Source organism: Cetorhinus maximus, chromosome 32 (genome assembly GCF_964194155.1).
Source record: "Cetorhinus maximus chromosome 32, sCetMax3.hap1.1, whole genome shotgun sequence".
Lineage (NCBI taxonomy): Eukaryota > Metazoa > Chordata > Chondrichthyes > Lamniformes > Cetorhinidae > Cetorhinus > Cetorhinus maximus.
In genome coordinates, this window is record NC_135910.1 from 16,173,422 (window position 1) to 16,189,008 (window position 15,587).

Below are 15,587 nucleotides of genomic sequence, written 5' to 3' on the forward strand. Positions count from 1 at the left end.
CCCTCTGCCTGAAAAGAATTCTCCTCAACTCCCCTCTAATCCTTCTCCCAATTGGTTTAACTCTCTGCCCCCTGGCTATTGACTTCTCTGCCAGAGGAAACAGGAGGTTCCCCCCCCTATCCAGGCCCCTCATAATTTTATGCACCTCAATTAAATCTCCCCTTAGCCTCCTCGGTTCCAAAGGAAACAACCCCATCCTACCCAACCCCTTCCTCCTCGCTAAAATTCTCCCTTATTCTGGAAACATCCTCATGAATCTCCACTGTGCCCTCTCCCGGGCGGCCCTGTGTTGCTATGTGGGAAGAGGAGGAGGCCATTCAGCCCCTCGAGCCTGCTGCCCCATTCAGTTAGATCACGGCTGACCTGGATCTTAATTCCATCTGCCCACCGTGGTTGGTGACCCTTAATTCCCGACAAAAACCCATCCAGCTCTCAGCTTTGAAATTTTCACTTGATCCCCAGCCGCATTAGCTTTCTGGGGGAGAGGGTTCCAGACCTCCACTCCCCTTTGTGTGTCGAAATGCTTCCTGACATCACCCCCTGAATGGCCTGGCCCGAATTTTAAGTTCTGCCCCCACCCTTGTTCTAGTCTCCCCCTCCCTCCACCCCCTACACCCACCCCACCCCCCCAAACTGGAGAAAATAGTTTCTCTCTATCTACCCTACCGAACCCTTAAATCATCTGAAACACTTGGATTCATTCACCCCTTAATCTTCTTTATAAGGCAAAGAACAGGATCACTCCTTAGAGACCTAACAGAGAAAAGACAAACTTGCATTTATGTAGCGCCTTTCACGACCACCGAACGTCTCAAAGTGCTCTACAGCCGATGAGGTGCCTTTTTGAAGTGTAGTCGCTGTTGTAATGTAGGAAAGGCAGCACCCAATTTGCGCACAGCAAGATCCCACAAACTGCAATGTGATAATGACCAGATCATCTCTTTTTGTTTTCTCTCTGTGTGTGATGTTGGTTGACAGTCACCCCAAGTCACCAGGGAGAGCTCCCCTGCTCTTCTTCAAAATAACGCCACGGGATCTTTTACCTCCATCCGAGCAGGCAGATGGAGCCTCGGTTTGACGTCTCAACCGAAGGACGGCACCTGTGACAGTGCAGCACCCCCTCGGCACTGCGCTGGGAGCGTCAGCCTGGGTTTTTGTCCCCGGAGTGGGGTTTGAACCTGCAATCTTGTGACTCTGAGGCAAGTGTGACGAGGCCAAATGGACACCAGGCTGACACCTGGGTTCGTTGAGCCAATGGCACACTTCATCCTGCCCCCTCGGGCTATGGGCACAGATCCTGTGTGGCACAGTGCACAGGAAGAGTACAAAGTGTAGCTGCACCTCAATAGACAGGGTAACCAAAACAAATAGAGCTGTGCAAATTTTCTCTCTGTCATATACCTCGGTCATTCCAAAATATCTAACCTCATTGGCTTGGTTGCTTGTTTCCTGTAGGATTGGCCCCGGGACAGTTATACACCTACCCAGCTCGATGCTGGCGGAAGAAGAGACGCCTAAATATCCTGGAAGACCCAAGGCTAAGACCCTGTGAAATTAAACTCGGTAAAAGAGGTTTTTCCTTTCTCACTATTTGATCACTCCTCTAATTCGGGGGAAAATGATTGGATTTAATGCATTTTTTGAGAGTATATTTTGTCCAGACAGGGTATAGAGTTGCCAACCCTCCAGGATTGGCCTGGAGTCTCCAGGAATTGAAGATCAGTCCCCAGGACGCGGCTCTGTGCAACCCTGGAGAAAAATCATCGGGACGTTCAAAAAGATTGTTTTTCTTCTCGTTTTCTTTGAACGTCTCTCTTTACCAGATATAAAAATATTGAAAATGAGGGGAGAAAAGGCTGTTTGGCTGACAATCCATCATCATCCAATTGGATAATGAGTCTTTTTGCTTTCCAATTGGTGTAGGAAGGTCGTATGTCATGTGTGTTGGCCGACTGGAGCATGAGGGCAAGTCATATTCCAGGAATGCATTTAATCACAGTTGGGAACCCTAATAGGGGGCAAACAAATACTGGTGCTGAGCTGGTTGCTAGGAAACACCTCAGGCCTAGTGCGATTTCTTTGTAACGTTTGTAGTTAAATAATCACACATATGCTTCTCTTGTACAAAAAGTATAATAATAAGAATCTTGTGGGACATGCACTTCCTGTTGCCGTGACCTTTGACCGTGCTTTCTGCCAACATTTACCATTGTAAGTTGCTATGTCAACAGTCACATTGTAGTTACGGTCTTTGGCCATTAGATGACACTGGAGCAATTTCCCGAAGCCTCTTTCTCAACTTTGTCGCCATCTTCAAGAAAACATCAACCAATTGTGGCCAATTTCCTCGTACACCTAGGCCCAGGTTTATGTCCCCAGGTCGGGTTCGAAGAGTCAGGAGATTTCCCGGCTCGTCATACCTCAGCTTTAAAAATGGCCGCCCTCAGGTCGAATTTTTGGCTGGGTGGGGTGGTGGCAGGGTTGAGAGCTGAAATAGGAATCGGGGCGGGCGACCCCAGAATGAGTGCGGAGGCTGCTGGGTGCATGACCGGCCTCTGTGCTCCGGCACTGTGTTTAAATAAATAAAAAGTATATTTTTTTATTCATTCATGGGGTGTGGGCATCACTGGCTGGGCCTGCATTTATTGCCCATCCCTAATTGCCCTTGTTCAGAGGGTAGTTAAGAGTCAACCACATTGCTGTGGGTCTGGAGTCACATGTAGGCCAGACCGGGTAAGGATGGCAGATTTCCTTCCCTAAAGGGCATTAGTGAACCAGATGGGTTTTTACAACTATCGCCAATGGTTCGTGGCCATCATTGGACTTTTAATTTAACATCCCTCATATTTGGCCAGACCAGATAAAGATGACAGACTTCCTTACCAAAAGGACATTAGTGATCCAGATGGTTTTTTTTAAAACAAGCGATTATAGTTGTCATGGTCACCATTACTGAGACTAGCTTTCAATTCCAGATTTTTTATTAATTTAATTCAAATTCCACCAGCTGCCAAGGTGGGATTTGAACCTGTGCCCCCAGAGCATTAGCTTGGGCCTCTGGGTTACAGTGACATGACCCTTACACCACCCTCTCGCCCTATAAAAGGATAAGAAATTGAGGTGGGTAGATGGAACTCAGATTCAGATCAGCCATGATTTAGCTGAATGGTGGAACATTATGGAAGGTGGCCAGTTATCCCAGGTGGATAGATGGCTAGAGTGTAATGCAGAATGACACCAACAGCGCAGGTTCAATCCCTGTACCAGCCATGGCAGCCCTGTCTCCTCAGCGTGCCCCACGCTTGCAGAGTGGTGCTCCTCAAGCTACAAGTAGCCAAAATGTCTCTAATGGAGAGAGATGCCTATTGACTTTTTGGACCATGGCTAGATTGTTATGGCACAGCCAATGATAAATGCTGAGCTGCTCAAACCCCAAAGGGAAACGTGGAACAACTGTTTTGCAATTTGTATAAATTTCGAGATGCGTGCTTTGAATTCAGTAGTAATAAGGCCACTGAGTCTTATAGGTTTCTTACAAAACTAAATTAAACCTTTATTAATAGAAGAAATTATTTTAAGTACATACATAGGTCTACAAATTAATATTATGATAACTTCTAAATCCCCCAATCAATCTAACCCCCAGTTACACTTTCGTTAAGGCAACAGTAAGACACATAGATTTTAAAAGACCCAGGCAAAGAAACACGATACCCTGAACAATCCAATTCAAGGTGAATTTTCTTAACTTCAGTTCTTTGTAGACAGCAGCTAGAGGCGTAGGTGCTGGAGACTTTTTCACCCTTGTTTTAGATCTTAGAATGCCTGCCCTTACACACAGCCTTCTCTCCTTTATAAATATTTTCCCCTTTGAATGCAAATTCCCATTGTTTCAGTACGCCTTTGGACTTTACCTCTGTAATAATGAAATCCATCAAAGTACCAGTTTTACCAGTAAACTGTGGGAAAAATAAACACACTGTTTCTTAACTTCTCCTGGCTAGGGGTAATATTTCACCCCTCCTTTGCGATCAATCTAGCCTGGTTTATTTAAAAATGTAAATGGTCCCTTTACACCCATATTTACCGACTTAACATGTCAAACCTAGCTTATCCCCTGATACATCAAAGCCTTCAGACCAACTGCCTTTAATTCAATTAAGTCACACACACACACAGACATTGACACAGACCCCACTATTACTTTACAATAAATTCCGATAACATTATGAAAATTATTATATCTTTCTGACAGAGACATACAGTATGGAGGGGCTGAATGGCCACTTCCTGTACCTATGATTACTTCAACCATGAAGACAGGGAAATGGGGGATGGGAAACCAGTTCCAATGGCCTCCTTTGGTCCCATCATTAACAAGTTCTACTGTGGTACAATATTTCCCAGTTTCTGTTCTTTCCGGAACATTCTGAGCCTGATTTTTGTCCTCTGTCAGCTGGATGAGTGATAATTCAGGCAATCTCTTATTGATTAGTTTACAACAGGGCCAGACATGAAGCGGAGAACCTTGTGACTTGTAGATCCAAAGTCCACCTGCTCCTGTCACGCACGTTACACTCTCCACACTTTTTCCTTCGGGCTGGTTCTTGCTTTGATTCCCCACAGATTCGGACTTGCATGTGGCCTGGGCTCTGGGAAATTGAGGTTTCGGGAGTTGCAGGGATGGGTCAGAATGGGAGCAAAGGGGACAAAAATCCTCGTGAGGCTCGGATCAGTTGGCAGCTTTTTCTCAAGCCTTAAGGCGGAGAGGGCGAAGAAGCAATGAGACATGGTTCCCAGGAAAGGGAAAAAGTTGGGAATGTTCTGGAAAGAGATGAGAGTGGGTCAAGGCCTACCTTCCCTGTAAGAGGATAAAATAACCACAGCAGAAAAGGCTGACGAGAAAAGAGAAGGTTAAGGGGTCTTTAAAATTATGAAAGGGTGGATGTAGAGAATATATTTCCATTTGTGTGCAGGACAAAACCACAAATATAAGATGCCAACTAAATAATTCCATTAAGATATTCAGCAGAAATGTCTTTACCCAGAGAGTGTGAAGGCATTGGAGAGAGAGAGAGCAGAAAAGATTCACAAGGATGATCCCAGGGGTGAGGAACTTCAGTTACGTGGATAGATTGGAGAGGTTGGGACTTGTTTTCCTTGGAGAAGAGAAGGCTGAGAGGAGATTTGATAGAGGTGTTCAAAATCATGAGGGGTCTGGACAGAATAGAGAGGGAGAGACTGTTCCCATTGGTGGAAGGATCGAGAACCAGCGGGCACAGATTTAAGGTAATTGGCAAAAGAAGCAGTGGCGACCATGAGGAGAAACTTTCTCACACGGCGAGTGGTTAGGATCTGGAATACTCTATCGGAGAGTGTGGTTGAGGCAGGTTCAATTGAGGCTTTCAAGAGGGCATTAGATTATTATTTTGAAAAGGAAGAATGTGCAGGGTTACGGGGGAAAGGGGGGAGGAATGGCATTGGGTGAATTGCTCATTCAGAGAGCCAGCACAGACACTAGGGGCTGAATGGTCTCGTTCTGTGATTCTGTGGTGAGAATGTGGGACTCACTAGCATAGGGAGTGGTTGAGGCGAATAGTATTGATGCATTTAGGGAGAAACTGGATAAACACATGGAGGAGAAAGGAATAGACGAATACGTTGTGGGGCTGGTGGGTGAGGGCCTTTGGGGAGCATAAACACCAGCATGGACCCGATGGGCCGAATGGCTGATTCCGTGCTGGAGATTCTATGTAAGGCTGGTGCTGTAACTTTAAGATCCTCCGGCAGTCACATCGGGAGTAACAAGAGCCAAGTGGTTTAGCAAAATCATTGACGAATCCATTTGATTGATGAACCATCTAATCTTCAGATGAGTCTTTTAGTTTCTAATTGATCAGCTCTCTCTTCAGATTGAAATCCAGTAGCTTGTTGGAATTGGGTAGTTGTCACCCCTTTAAGAGTCACTGATTGGCCGTAATGAGTTTCCTTCACCTTCCCCTCCCCCCCGGGACCTGACTAATAACCAATCTGTCATTTAATTAATGGGCAGTGAATTAGCACCTCATCCCCACTGACAGACTGCGAGTTAAGAGTTCACGTTTAGAGGTGAGGTGGTCAGGAATGACAGTCTGTGGAGAGCTGTTTGCCTTCAGCAGCAGAAGTCCTTGCTGATCACATTATGAAAGTGGGTTGTAATTCTTTTCCCCTATCCTCCCACACCCCCCGTCTCCACTCCAGCAGTCTCCTCTTATGCATCGGATTACACTTCCGCAGACCACACTCACCTTCCTGCCTCTCCTGTGACTGCGAAGACAGGTTTGTTACACTGGGGGGTTGGTGGCATCACCTTCTGTGCTTTTTACTGTCACAAGCTCAGGACATCACCAGAGGGGGTTCCAACCTAACACTGAGGGCAACTTTAGCTCGGTGCATTAGCCGCTAACAGGCCGAGGCCTAGCAGTTACTACTAAGGCCTTCCTCGTCTGTGCTGCTACATCCGCACTAAGTGTGGTTATCAAACCCCCCCCCGCCATCCCCATCTCTGTAGCCTCCTCCAGCCCTACGACCTTTCGAGATCTCTGCAATCCTCTAAATTCTGACCTCTTGCACATCCCCCGATTTTAATCGCTCTGCCATTGACGGGTGTGCCACCAGCTGCCTAGGCCTTACAATCGAATCGAAAGGTGGAGCAGGCTTGAGGGGCTTTTTTTTAAAAAATTCATTCACGGTATGTGGGCTTGGCTGACACATCCAGCTTTTATGGCCCATCCCTAATAACTGAGTGGCTTCCTGGGCCATTTCAGAGGGTAGTCTAAGAGTCATGCACATCACTGTGGGTCTAGAGTCATGTGTAGGCCAGACTGGGTCAGAATGGCTGAATTCCTTCCTCAAAGGGGCAGAGTAAACCGGATGGGTTTTACAACAATTCGGTAATTACATGGTCACCATTACTGAAACTAGCTTTTAATTCTGGGTTTATTTAATGAATTGAATTTAACTTCCTCAGCTACCATGGTGGGATTTGAACTCATGTCTCAGGATCATTAGTTTTGCCCTCTGGAGTATTAGCCCAGTAACATAGCCATTATGCTATCATACCCCAAGGCCTCCTCCTGTTCCTTACAGGATGGGTTCATGAACACCTTGTCCCCATGGCGATCTCAATGGTAACGCCCAATCACAGTGACACCAGAAGGTTAGGACCAGGCCAGGGGTCATCGGCATGGCGTCCAATGCTTTCTCTTCTTGCTGTCTTTGTTCAGATACCGAGGTGGCTCTAAAGAAGGAGGGGTTGTTACCCGAAGGACCGGCATTGGAAGCTCTTCTGTGCGCAGAGGCGGTGGAGAAGAAGGCCGAGACGAAAGACGAGGAGAGTATCAGTGAATGTCAGGTAGGCACAAAATATGGGGGGTGGATGATTGGTGACCTGACAATCCTGGCAGTCAAGAATCATCCAATCGGATGAAGGATAGACTGTTCGTTTTACAATTGGCCGGTGGGGGGGGGTGCCTTAGGATGATTGACACATCATTTGACCAATGGTAGGGGTGGGCTGGTTGTCCTGAGGAGGGGGGGTATCATGTGATGATACCTCCAGGAATTCATCCAATCAAAGTTGGCCGCACTGACTGTCAACAATATTCTCAAACCTGTGTTTCTTCACAGAGAATTTTGGCGAGTGATTTTCCTCATGAAATCGAGGCGGATGATCTGGAAGAAGACGCACCAAAGCGGAAAAATAAAACCAAAGGAAGAGTAAGTTGTTTCTTTTTTTTAAAAAAAACCATATATTTCCACATGTGGCTCTGTTCTTGGGGTTGAGGGGAGGGGCAACTGGGGTCAACCCTGTCAATGAGTCATAGGGTAAAAGAAAATCACGTGAATTCTGTTGGGAGTTTTGGGCAAGTATTGAGTGGGAGAGACGATGAAGTAAATCTAGAAGCCTCGACAGCAGTTTTGAGGGGAATAAATTTGCAAGGCTATGAGGAAAGAGCAGGAGAGGTGAGACTAATCAGATAGCTCTTGCAAAGAGCCAGCACAAGCACGATGGGCCCAATGGCCTCCTTCAGTGCTGTCAGATTCCGATAAGTCTCTAAGGATTACGCATTGAGGCTTAAGGTGATAGAATCACAGAACGATACACGGACCATTCAGCCCATCGGGCCTCTGCCGGCTCTTTAGAAGAGCTATCCAATCAGTCCCACTCGCCCCTCCTCTTCCCCGATAACTCTGCAAATTTTTTGCCCTTCAAGTTTTTAACCGATTCCTTTTTTTGGAAGTTACTATTGAACCTGCTTCCACTGCCCTTTGAGGCAGCACATTCCGGATCACAACAACTCACCGCGTTTAAAAAAAAAAGGTTCTCTTCCCTCGGCTGTGACTCTGTTGCCAGTCGCCCTCAAGCTTGAGCCCTCTGGCTACCACCCCCTGTACCCGCTGGAAACGGTTTCTCCTCACTTACTCCATCAAGTCCCTTCATAAACTTGAACATCTAGTAAACCTCTCCTCAAGACTCCAAGGAGAGTGTGTCGGACAACAACGAGGTGAGGGTAACTCTCGGCCTTTCTGCTCCCCCTTCTAGACTTGTGGCATCGGAGGAATGCGCAAGAGACAAGAGCCAACATCCCTGGAAGACAGAGACAAACCGTACGTGTGCGACAGTAAGTAGATTCCATCATCAGAGGGTGGGACATCATTCAGAAATCACCCTTTCCAACTACAGGACATTCCAAAGCAGTTTATAGTCAATGCAGTGTATTTTTAAAGTGTAGTTCCTGTTGGAAACACAGCAGCCAATTTGCTCACAGCAAGCTCCCCCCAACAGCAATGTGATAAATGACCAGATAAACTGCTTTTTGTGATGTTGATTGAGGGTAAATATTGGCCAGGACACCGGGGGAGAACTGCCCTCTGCTCTTATCTACAAACAGAAGATGCTGGAAAAACTCAGCAGGCCTGATAGCATCTGTGGGGAGAGAAACAGGGTTAACTGAACAAGAGTCATACAGACTCAAAACGTTAACCCTGTTTCTCTCTCCACAGATGCCGCCAGACCTGCTGAGTTTTTCCGGCACTTTCTGTTTTTATTTCAGATTTCCAGCATCCGCAGTATTTTTTGCTGTTGTCCCCTCTGCTCTACTTCACCCGGCCCCCGGGGGAGAGCAGACGGGATCTTGGTTTAATGTTTCATCTGAAAGGCAGCACCCCTGACAGTGCAGCCCTCCCTCAGTCCAGTCGGAGTGTCGACCCAACTTTTGCGCTCCAGCCGCTGGAGTGGGGCTGGAACCCACGACTTCCCTGACTCTGAGCTCTCCCCACCGAGCCACAAAGTCAGTGAAAAAGATGATGTTGCAGTGCGGGGGGAGGTTGGCTGTGTTTTTTTTTTGGTGGCTTGTTCCTGGTGGGTTTTTTTTGCACTGTCGGGGGCGACTAATGTCCTCTCTGTCTCTCTCGCTCCTTTTTTTGTGCCACAGTCTGTGGGAAACGGTACAAGAACAGACCAGGCCTGAGTTACCACTACACCCACACTCACCTGGCGGAGGAAGAAGGGGAAGATGAGCTGGAACGACACACTCTGCCCTTCCATCGGAAGAACAACCACAAACGTAAGCTTTAAACGCTCTCCTTTGGTTGGGAAAATGTGCTCCTGTGTTGCTGAGTGTGTGGCAATGGGATCAGGCCCCAGTTTTCACATCACAGGGATGGTCACAGCATGGAGGGAGGCCATTCAGCCCATCTTGCCCATGTTGGATGTCTGCAAGAGCTACTCACATAGTCCCACTCCCCCGCCCTATCTCTGTAGCCCCCTAAATTTTGTCCCTTCGGGTGTTGCATCCCTCTCAAATGCCTTCGTTGAATCTGCCTCCACCACACGCTCGGGCAGTGCGTTCCAGACCCTAATCGCTCCCTGCGCCAAAAAAGTTTTCCTCGTGTCACCTTTCGCTAATCCCTTGAAATCGGTGCCCCCTGGAACTCGATCCTTCCACCAGTGGGAACAGTCTCTCCCTATCTACTCTGTCCAGACCCCTCAATGATTTTGAACACCTCTATCAAATCTCCTCTCAACCTTCTCTTCACCGGGGAGAACAGCCCCAGCTTCTCCAATCTATCTACCTAACTGAAGTCCCTCACCCTGGAAGCAACCTTTGAAAATATTTTCTGCACCTTCTCTGAAGCCTTCACATCCTTCCTAAAGTGAGGCGCCCAGAATTGGACACAATCCTCCAGTTGAGGCTGATTTGTGTTTTTTTTTTGTAAAGGTTCATCATAAACTCTGCTTTTGTCCTCCCTCTGCCCCTGTTGGTGAAACCTTTTGCCCTTTTTGAGCCTTATTCGTGCCCCAGTAGATTAGGCTTGCAGCTCTTTCCCTGTGAGGGATATTGATCTTACCTACGCTTAACAGTCACGAGGATCAAAGCATTGTAACGAGGGTTGCCAACTCCATCTGAACATTTTCCTGGAGGTTGACCTCCTGCCTCCAAAGCCCCCTCCCCACCCCACCCCTGCAATTGGTCGCCCACCCCCGCCCACCCTCTTGGTGCCCCGCCTTCCTTCCCAGAACCAATTGGAAAGCGAGACGACTCTTTGTTACCTGATTGGATGATTCGTGTACAGCCCGTCAAACAGCCATGTTCCCATCTGAGGCCATTTTAAGTTGAAAAAAATGAAGATTTTTTAAAATATAAACGTTTTTTTATTGCCCCAACGGTTTTTCTCCTAGGATTTGCTTGTTGCAGTATTCCTGGAGATTCATTTTCAATTCTTCCAGACTCCAGGACAATCCCGAAGGGGTTGGCAACCACTACACCTGCCTCAACTGGCCATTATTGATGAGAGAGCATTGAGGGTGTGCACTCCTGGGCTCTCCAACTGTGGAGGACGTCTCAGTGGGTATTTCTGGCCCTGCCCTTTGTGGGGGTGAGGTTAGCTGGGTGGTTTTTCACCCCTCACCACCTTCCCCCCCCCACCCCACCCCATCCCTAACCCAGGGCTACTCCGGACAATCAACTGGGAAGCTAACTTAGTACAGGCCCTGCTTCAGGCCTGGGACTTTCCTGCTCTCTATGACTCCAGGATGGAGACTTTATCTCCCAGCCATTGGACCAACTGCTCAGAAATTTCTTGGGGGTAAAGGCGAGAACAAATGTCACGGCACTTTTTACTGATCCAGAGCAGAAATGTAAGCTTTCATAAGCGAGAAGGTGCCTCCTGTGTACTGGAACTTACCCTAGATATTTTGTCAACATGTTATCAGGTCACCAGATGAACAGTGAACGCTTTCACAATGAAGATATACACTGGAAGTAGTGTGTGTTGATGCCATATATTCCTGGTCTCTCCAGCTGACAGAGAATGTGATGCTAACAGGTCATATTGTTCAGGCTAAAAGCTACTGTTCAGTATTTATTCAGAGGTAACATTATACAGAATGAAAGAGGAAATGACAGTACTTCACTTGACCCTATCTAATTTGTTCTGGAACAACGATAGCATTACAGTTCTCTTGGGTATGTTTAGACCAGGAATCCATGCAAAACTTTTATGGGAAAAATGTTAGTTACCACATGGAGTGCAATATTAGTCCTGACCTGTGTATCAGTGCGGTAATATGAAGATGATTGCAGAATATGGATGCTAAACTGCTTGCATCTCACTCTTTGATTTGATGTCAGTCAGGTATAATCCAAGGTAAGGGAATATTTTTAACAATTGAATTGCTTCTTACCGTGACAGACCTGTTGGTTGAGTTGAATTTTCTTTAGTTGTTCTGGTACAATCCTCATACACCTAAAAAAAAATCAAAACCGCTGCAATGGGTGAAAATCTTTCCTTCCTTTCCCCGTCTACCCATTCCCCTGGGTAATGAAGCAGGAGGTTTCATTGTGGTCTGCCTGGTGACTACCACAATCTGGTGGTTAATATTATTTATCATTAGCACTTTCTAATCCTCATTAAGCACCCGACAGAAGCAGAGGTGAGTCATCCCTTGCATTACATACCTCACCTGGTTGTATAGTCCTCGAAACAGAACTAAAGATAGCGAAATTCTCTTCCAAATACTAGTCACACAAATCATTTTAAAATGGTTCCAATGCTGTTTTACTGTTTCTGCACAAAGCTTTAAGTTGTTAAGAAAAAAACTTCTATACTTCCTTTGCTATTGTTGCGAATTTTCTAAATGTGTTTTTTTTGTCACTATTTCCCATTCAATTTTGCTATGTCAACTGTCACAAGTAGTTCCATGCTCTGGCCACCAGGTGTCTCTGGAGTGATGAGTCTATTTCTCTCTAAATCCACCACCCATTTTGCGTGTATTATTTAACTAAAAACTACAGGCTGGAATCTAATTGAGGAGTTCGGATGATTTCCCTATCCCTGAAAAATGGGGATTTTCCAACATTATTGTTCCAAAGTCCAGATCGAGCGCTGAGTCTTAGGGTGCTGGACAACACCAGGCTTGAACAGATGAAGGCACCAAAAATTGGCCGTCACTGGTTTAGCAAAGAAGAAAATCGACCAGGGTCCCCACTCCCTGTCTGGCCATCATTGTTGAACGCAAAGCCCACTGTGATGGAATTGCCTGCGGACATGCACCCGATCAGTGACCAGGCTACTGAAGGGAACCTGGCTCCTGTGGAAATTCAGGAGGTTTCACCTTCTGCAGGGGAGGGAAGCGGCAAAAAAAAAAGCTGCTTTTAGAATTTCCTTAATTTTTTTTCAGAGACTAAATAATATTCCCATTTCGTTCTAGTTCATTAGCATTCACACTTCATTAGGCATTGTCCAGGAATCCAACCACTTCTGTGTATTTCTGTTAAATGCTTTCTGCTGATTATTGTTCAGTCTAGCTGTCGAGACAACCTTGCTTTTCAACAGCAACGGATTTGATCTGGAGGAGTATTCCAGGTTCAACTCTCCTTGCCCCCCTGACCCCTCCTTTCATCTTCTGTGGGTGCAGATAGAGAGAAGGAGCATCTCAACCTGAGGGTCTTGCTTGTCAGGAATTGGAGATTTGGGTAAGGGTCAGCATGCCCCAATTCACAGTGCTCCCAACTGCCTGACCCATACATCAACACGATTGATAGTCTGACCTTTATTTATTCCCTTGTGGGAAGGTTTTGTTGCCCATCCCTAATTGCCCTCGAACAGGCCACTACGGCTTTTCAGAGCCAACCACATTGCTGTGGGTCTGGGGGTCACATGTAGGCCAGACCAGGTAAGGACGGCAGATTTCCTTCCCTAAGGTGGGGGTTAGTGAATCAGATGGGTTTTTAACAACAATCACTGATAGTTTCATGGCCACCATCACTGAGACTAGCTTTCAATTCCAGATTTATTAATTGAATTTAAATTCCACCCACTGCCGTAGTGGGATTTGGACCCATATCCCCAGAGCATTAGCCTGAGCCTCTGGATTACCAGTCCAGCGACATTACCCTGACACCACCACCTCTCTCAAGGTGTGAGTTTCCACACAATCCAGCAACTGAGGGACCATTGACTAGAACGTCAGCTACTGCGATCGGCTAATTGCACAGACACCACAGTTTGTACCTGGGATCGATTGTGTCCGTGTGTGCAATGTCAACATTGTCTTTAAAGGGAGAGGAGGCTTGTTTGTCGCAGTGACGATGAAGAATATCATCTTCATATCTTCATGCTGGACCCTTAGAGGACAGCCTGACGTGGTGGACAGTTCGAGATGTGAATGCTCCTACAATGAGCGTAACCATCATTACACCAGCCCATAAACCCCCCTGGAATTCCCTCCCTAAATCTCTCCGCCTCTCTCTCCTCCTTTAAATTGCTCCTCCAAACTTAACACTTTGGAAAAAAAATTTTTGGTCGTCTGATCTAATATCTCCTCTTGTGGCTCGGTGTCAATTTTTGTCTGATAATGCTCTGAGAGGATGTTCAAGGCACTATATAAATGCAAGTTGTTGCTGCTGGTGTGTTTTAAAATCGCTCTCGAGCCGCTCTCCTGTCCTGTTGTGATGGACACGGTATCCAGTTCTCAAACCCGCTGTGTTGGCATCTCTCCCTGCATCTGCAGATCCAAGACACTCACACATATAGAACTGAAAACAGTGAATCAGTCTATTAGCTACTTGCTATGTCCTTGTTAGGGAGGGGGCACTGGAGCGAGCCCTGGAAATTTTTTAAGCTGTCATATCGTGGGTGTGTGTTCCCTGGCCTGGATTTAAATGACGTGTGGCAGTGGGTGTGTGAAACCTTTGTGGGGGCGGTTAGCGATGAGGCAAGCTTCTCGGTAAAGAGAGAACTTGCATTTCTATAGCGCCTTTCATGACCTCAGGATGTCCCAAAGCGCTTTACACCCAATGGACGTCTTCTAATTAATGCTGTCTTTCGGGTTTGGGTGAGACGTTAAACTGAGGCCCCATCTGCCCGCTCAAAACGGATATAAAACATCCCACGACAGTATTGCAAGAAGAGCAAGGGGAGTTCTCCTCCACGTCCACCCCTAATAATTATCCCTCAACCAAAAAAAAAATGAAACAGGTTATCTGGTTGTTGTCGCGTTGCTATTTGTGGGAGCTTGCTGTGCGCAAATTGGCTGCTGCATTTCCTACATTCCAACAGAAAGCCTTGGGCTTTGATGGCTGAAAAGCACTTTGGAGCATCCCAAGGTTGTGAAGGCGCTATCAAAATGCAAGCCTTTCTTCCATCAAGAACGGAAAACCAATTAATCCCAGGACGCGGTTAGTGCGGGTGGGGGGACCCCCATTATTTGCCCACAAGAGTCTGGGAGGCCATCCAAGGCTTCGGTCTGCTCTGCTGAAGATTAACCTGCAATATTAAGGAGAGAAAAATGAAGTTGGGAGGAGGGGGAAGGATCAATAAGCTGGTGTGTGTATTATTTTCCCCTGCCTTGTCTATTTAAAGAGAGACTGAGAACGAAATTGGATTGCTTTGTTGCCCTGGTTATTCGGTTGGCATGACAACCACTCATCTTGCTCCCTGAAAAATGTAAGTGAAGGCCTTAGGCTTAATATTTCTCAGTCCATTTGATAGTTTCAATTAGGGGGAGGCCTGTTTAATCGCTTCCTGTCAAACCTTCTCGCCGTTCTCAGCTGAGGGTGGAGGGGGGAGGGATTGAGAAAAATATAAGCCTAGGAGAAATTATATTCATCGCGTAATGATCCTGGTTTACAGAAGCCTCTTTCAAGAAAACGAATAATGATTCGTTTAGCTCTTGACAACCAGGCACCTGAAATCTTATATAAAAGCAGGAGATTTCTGCTGCTAGTCACAATGTGATTACAAACCCTCATCTTTCCTTTGTCTGCCTCGGGTTGAGGTGAGATTCTGAATTATTTTTTTCCGAGAGAGAGAGAGAGCGCTTCAGCTCCTGATGCTGAATGCAAATGACGTGACATAGAGCAGCAAACAGAAGCGGCTGCTTTATAGATTCAACTTCACCAAAAAAAAAACCCATCCCTGCAGCAATTAAAAATAAAACCCTCCCGTTCCAGAACTTTCCGGCTGCAGTTTCAGCACTATAGCGGTGGAAGGGCCTGTGACCGAGGTGTTCCAACATCCATCTTTTCGGGGTCAACATACTC

At 46.6% G+C, this 15,587-nt stretch overlaps 1 protein-coding gene across 1 annotated transcript in view; it reads left to right on the plus strand.

Annotated features, from left to right (window-relative positions):
• dpf1 (double PHD fingers 1) overlaps positions 1-15,587 on the plus strand; it is a 63,645-nt gene that overhangs the window by 23,539 nt on the left and 24,519 nt on the right. The window contains exons 3-7 of the mRNA XM_078533452.1: positions 1,456-1,563; positions 7,266-7,393; positions 7,669-7,758; positions 8,585-8,663; positions 9,477-9,608. Coding sequence (XP_078389578.1) covers positions 1,456-1,563; positions 7,266-7,393; positions 7,669-7,758; positions 8,585-8,663; positions 9,477-9,608 — 537 coding nt within the window. The remainder of the gene's footprint in view (positions 1-1,455; positions 1,564-7,265; positions 7,394-7,668; positions 7,759-8,584; positions 8,664-9,476; positions 9,609-15,587) is intronic.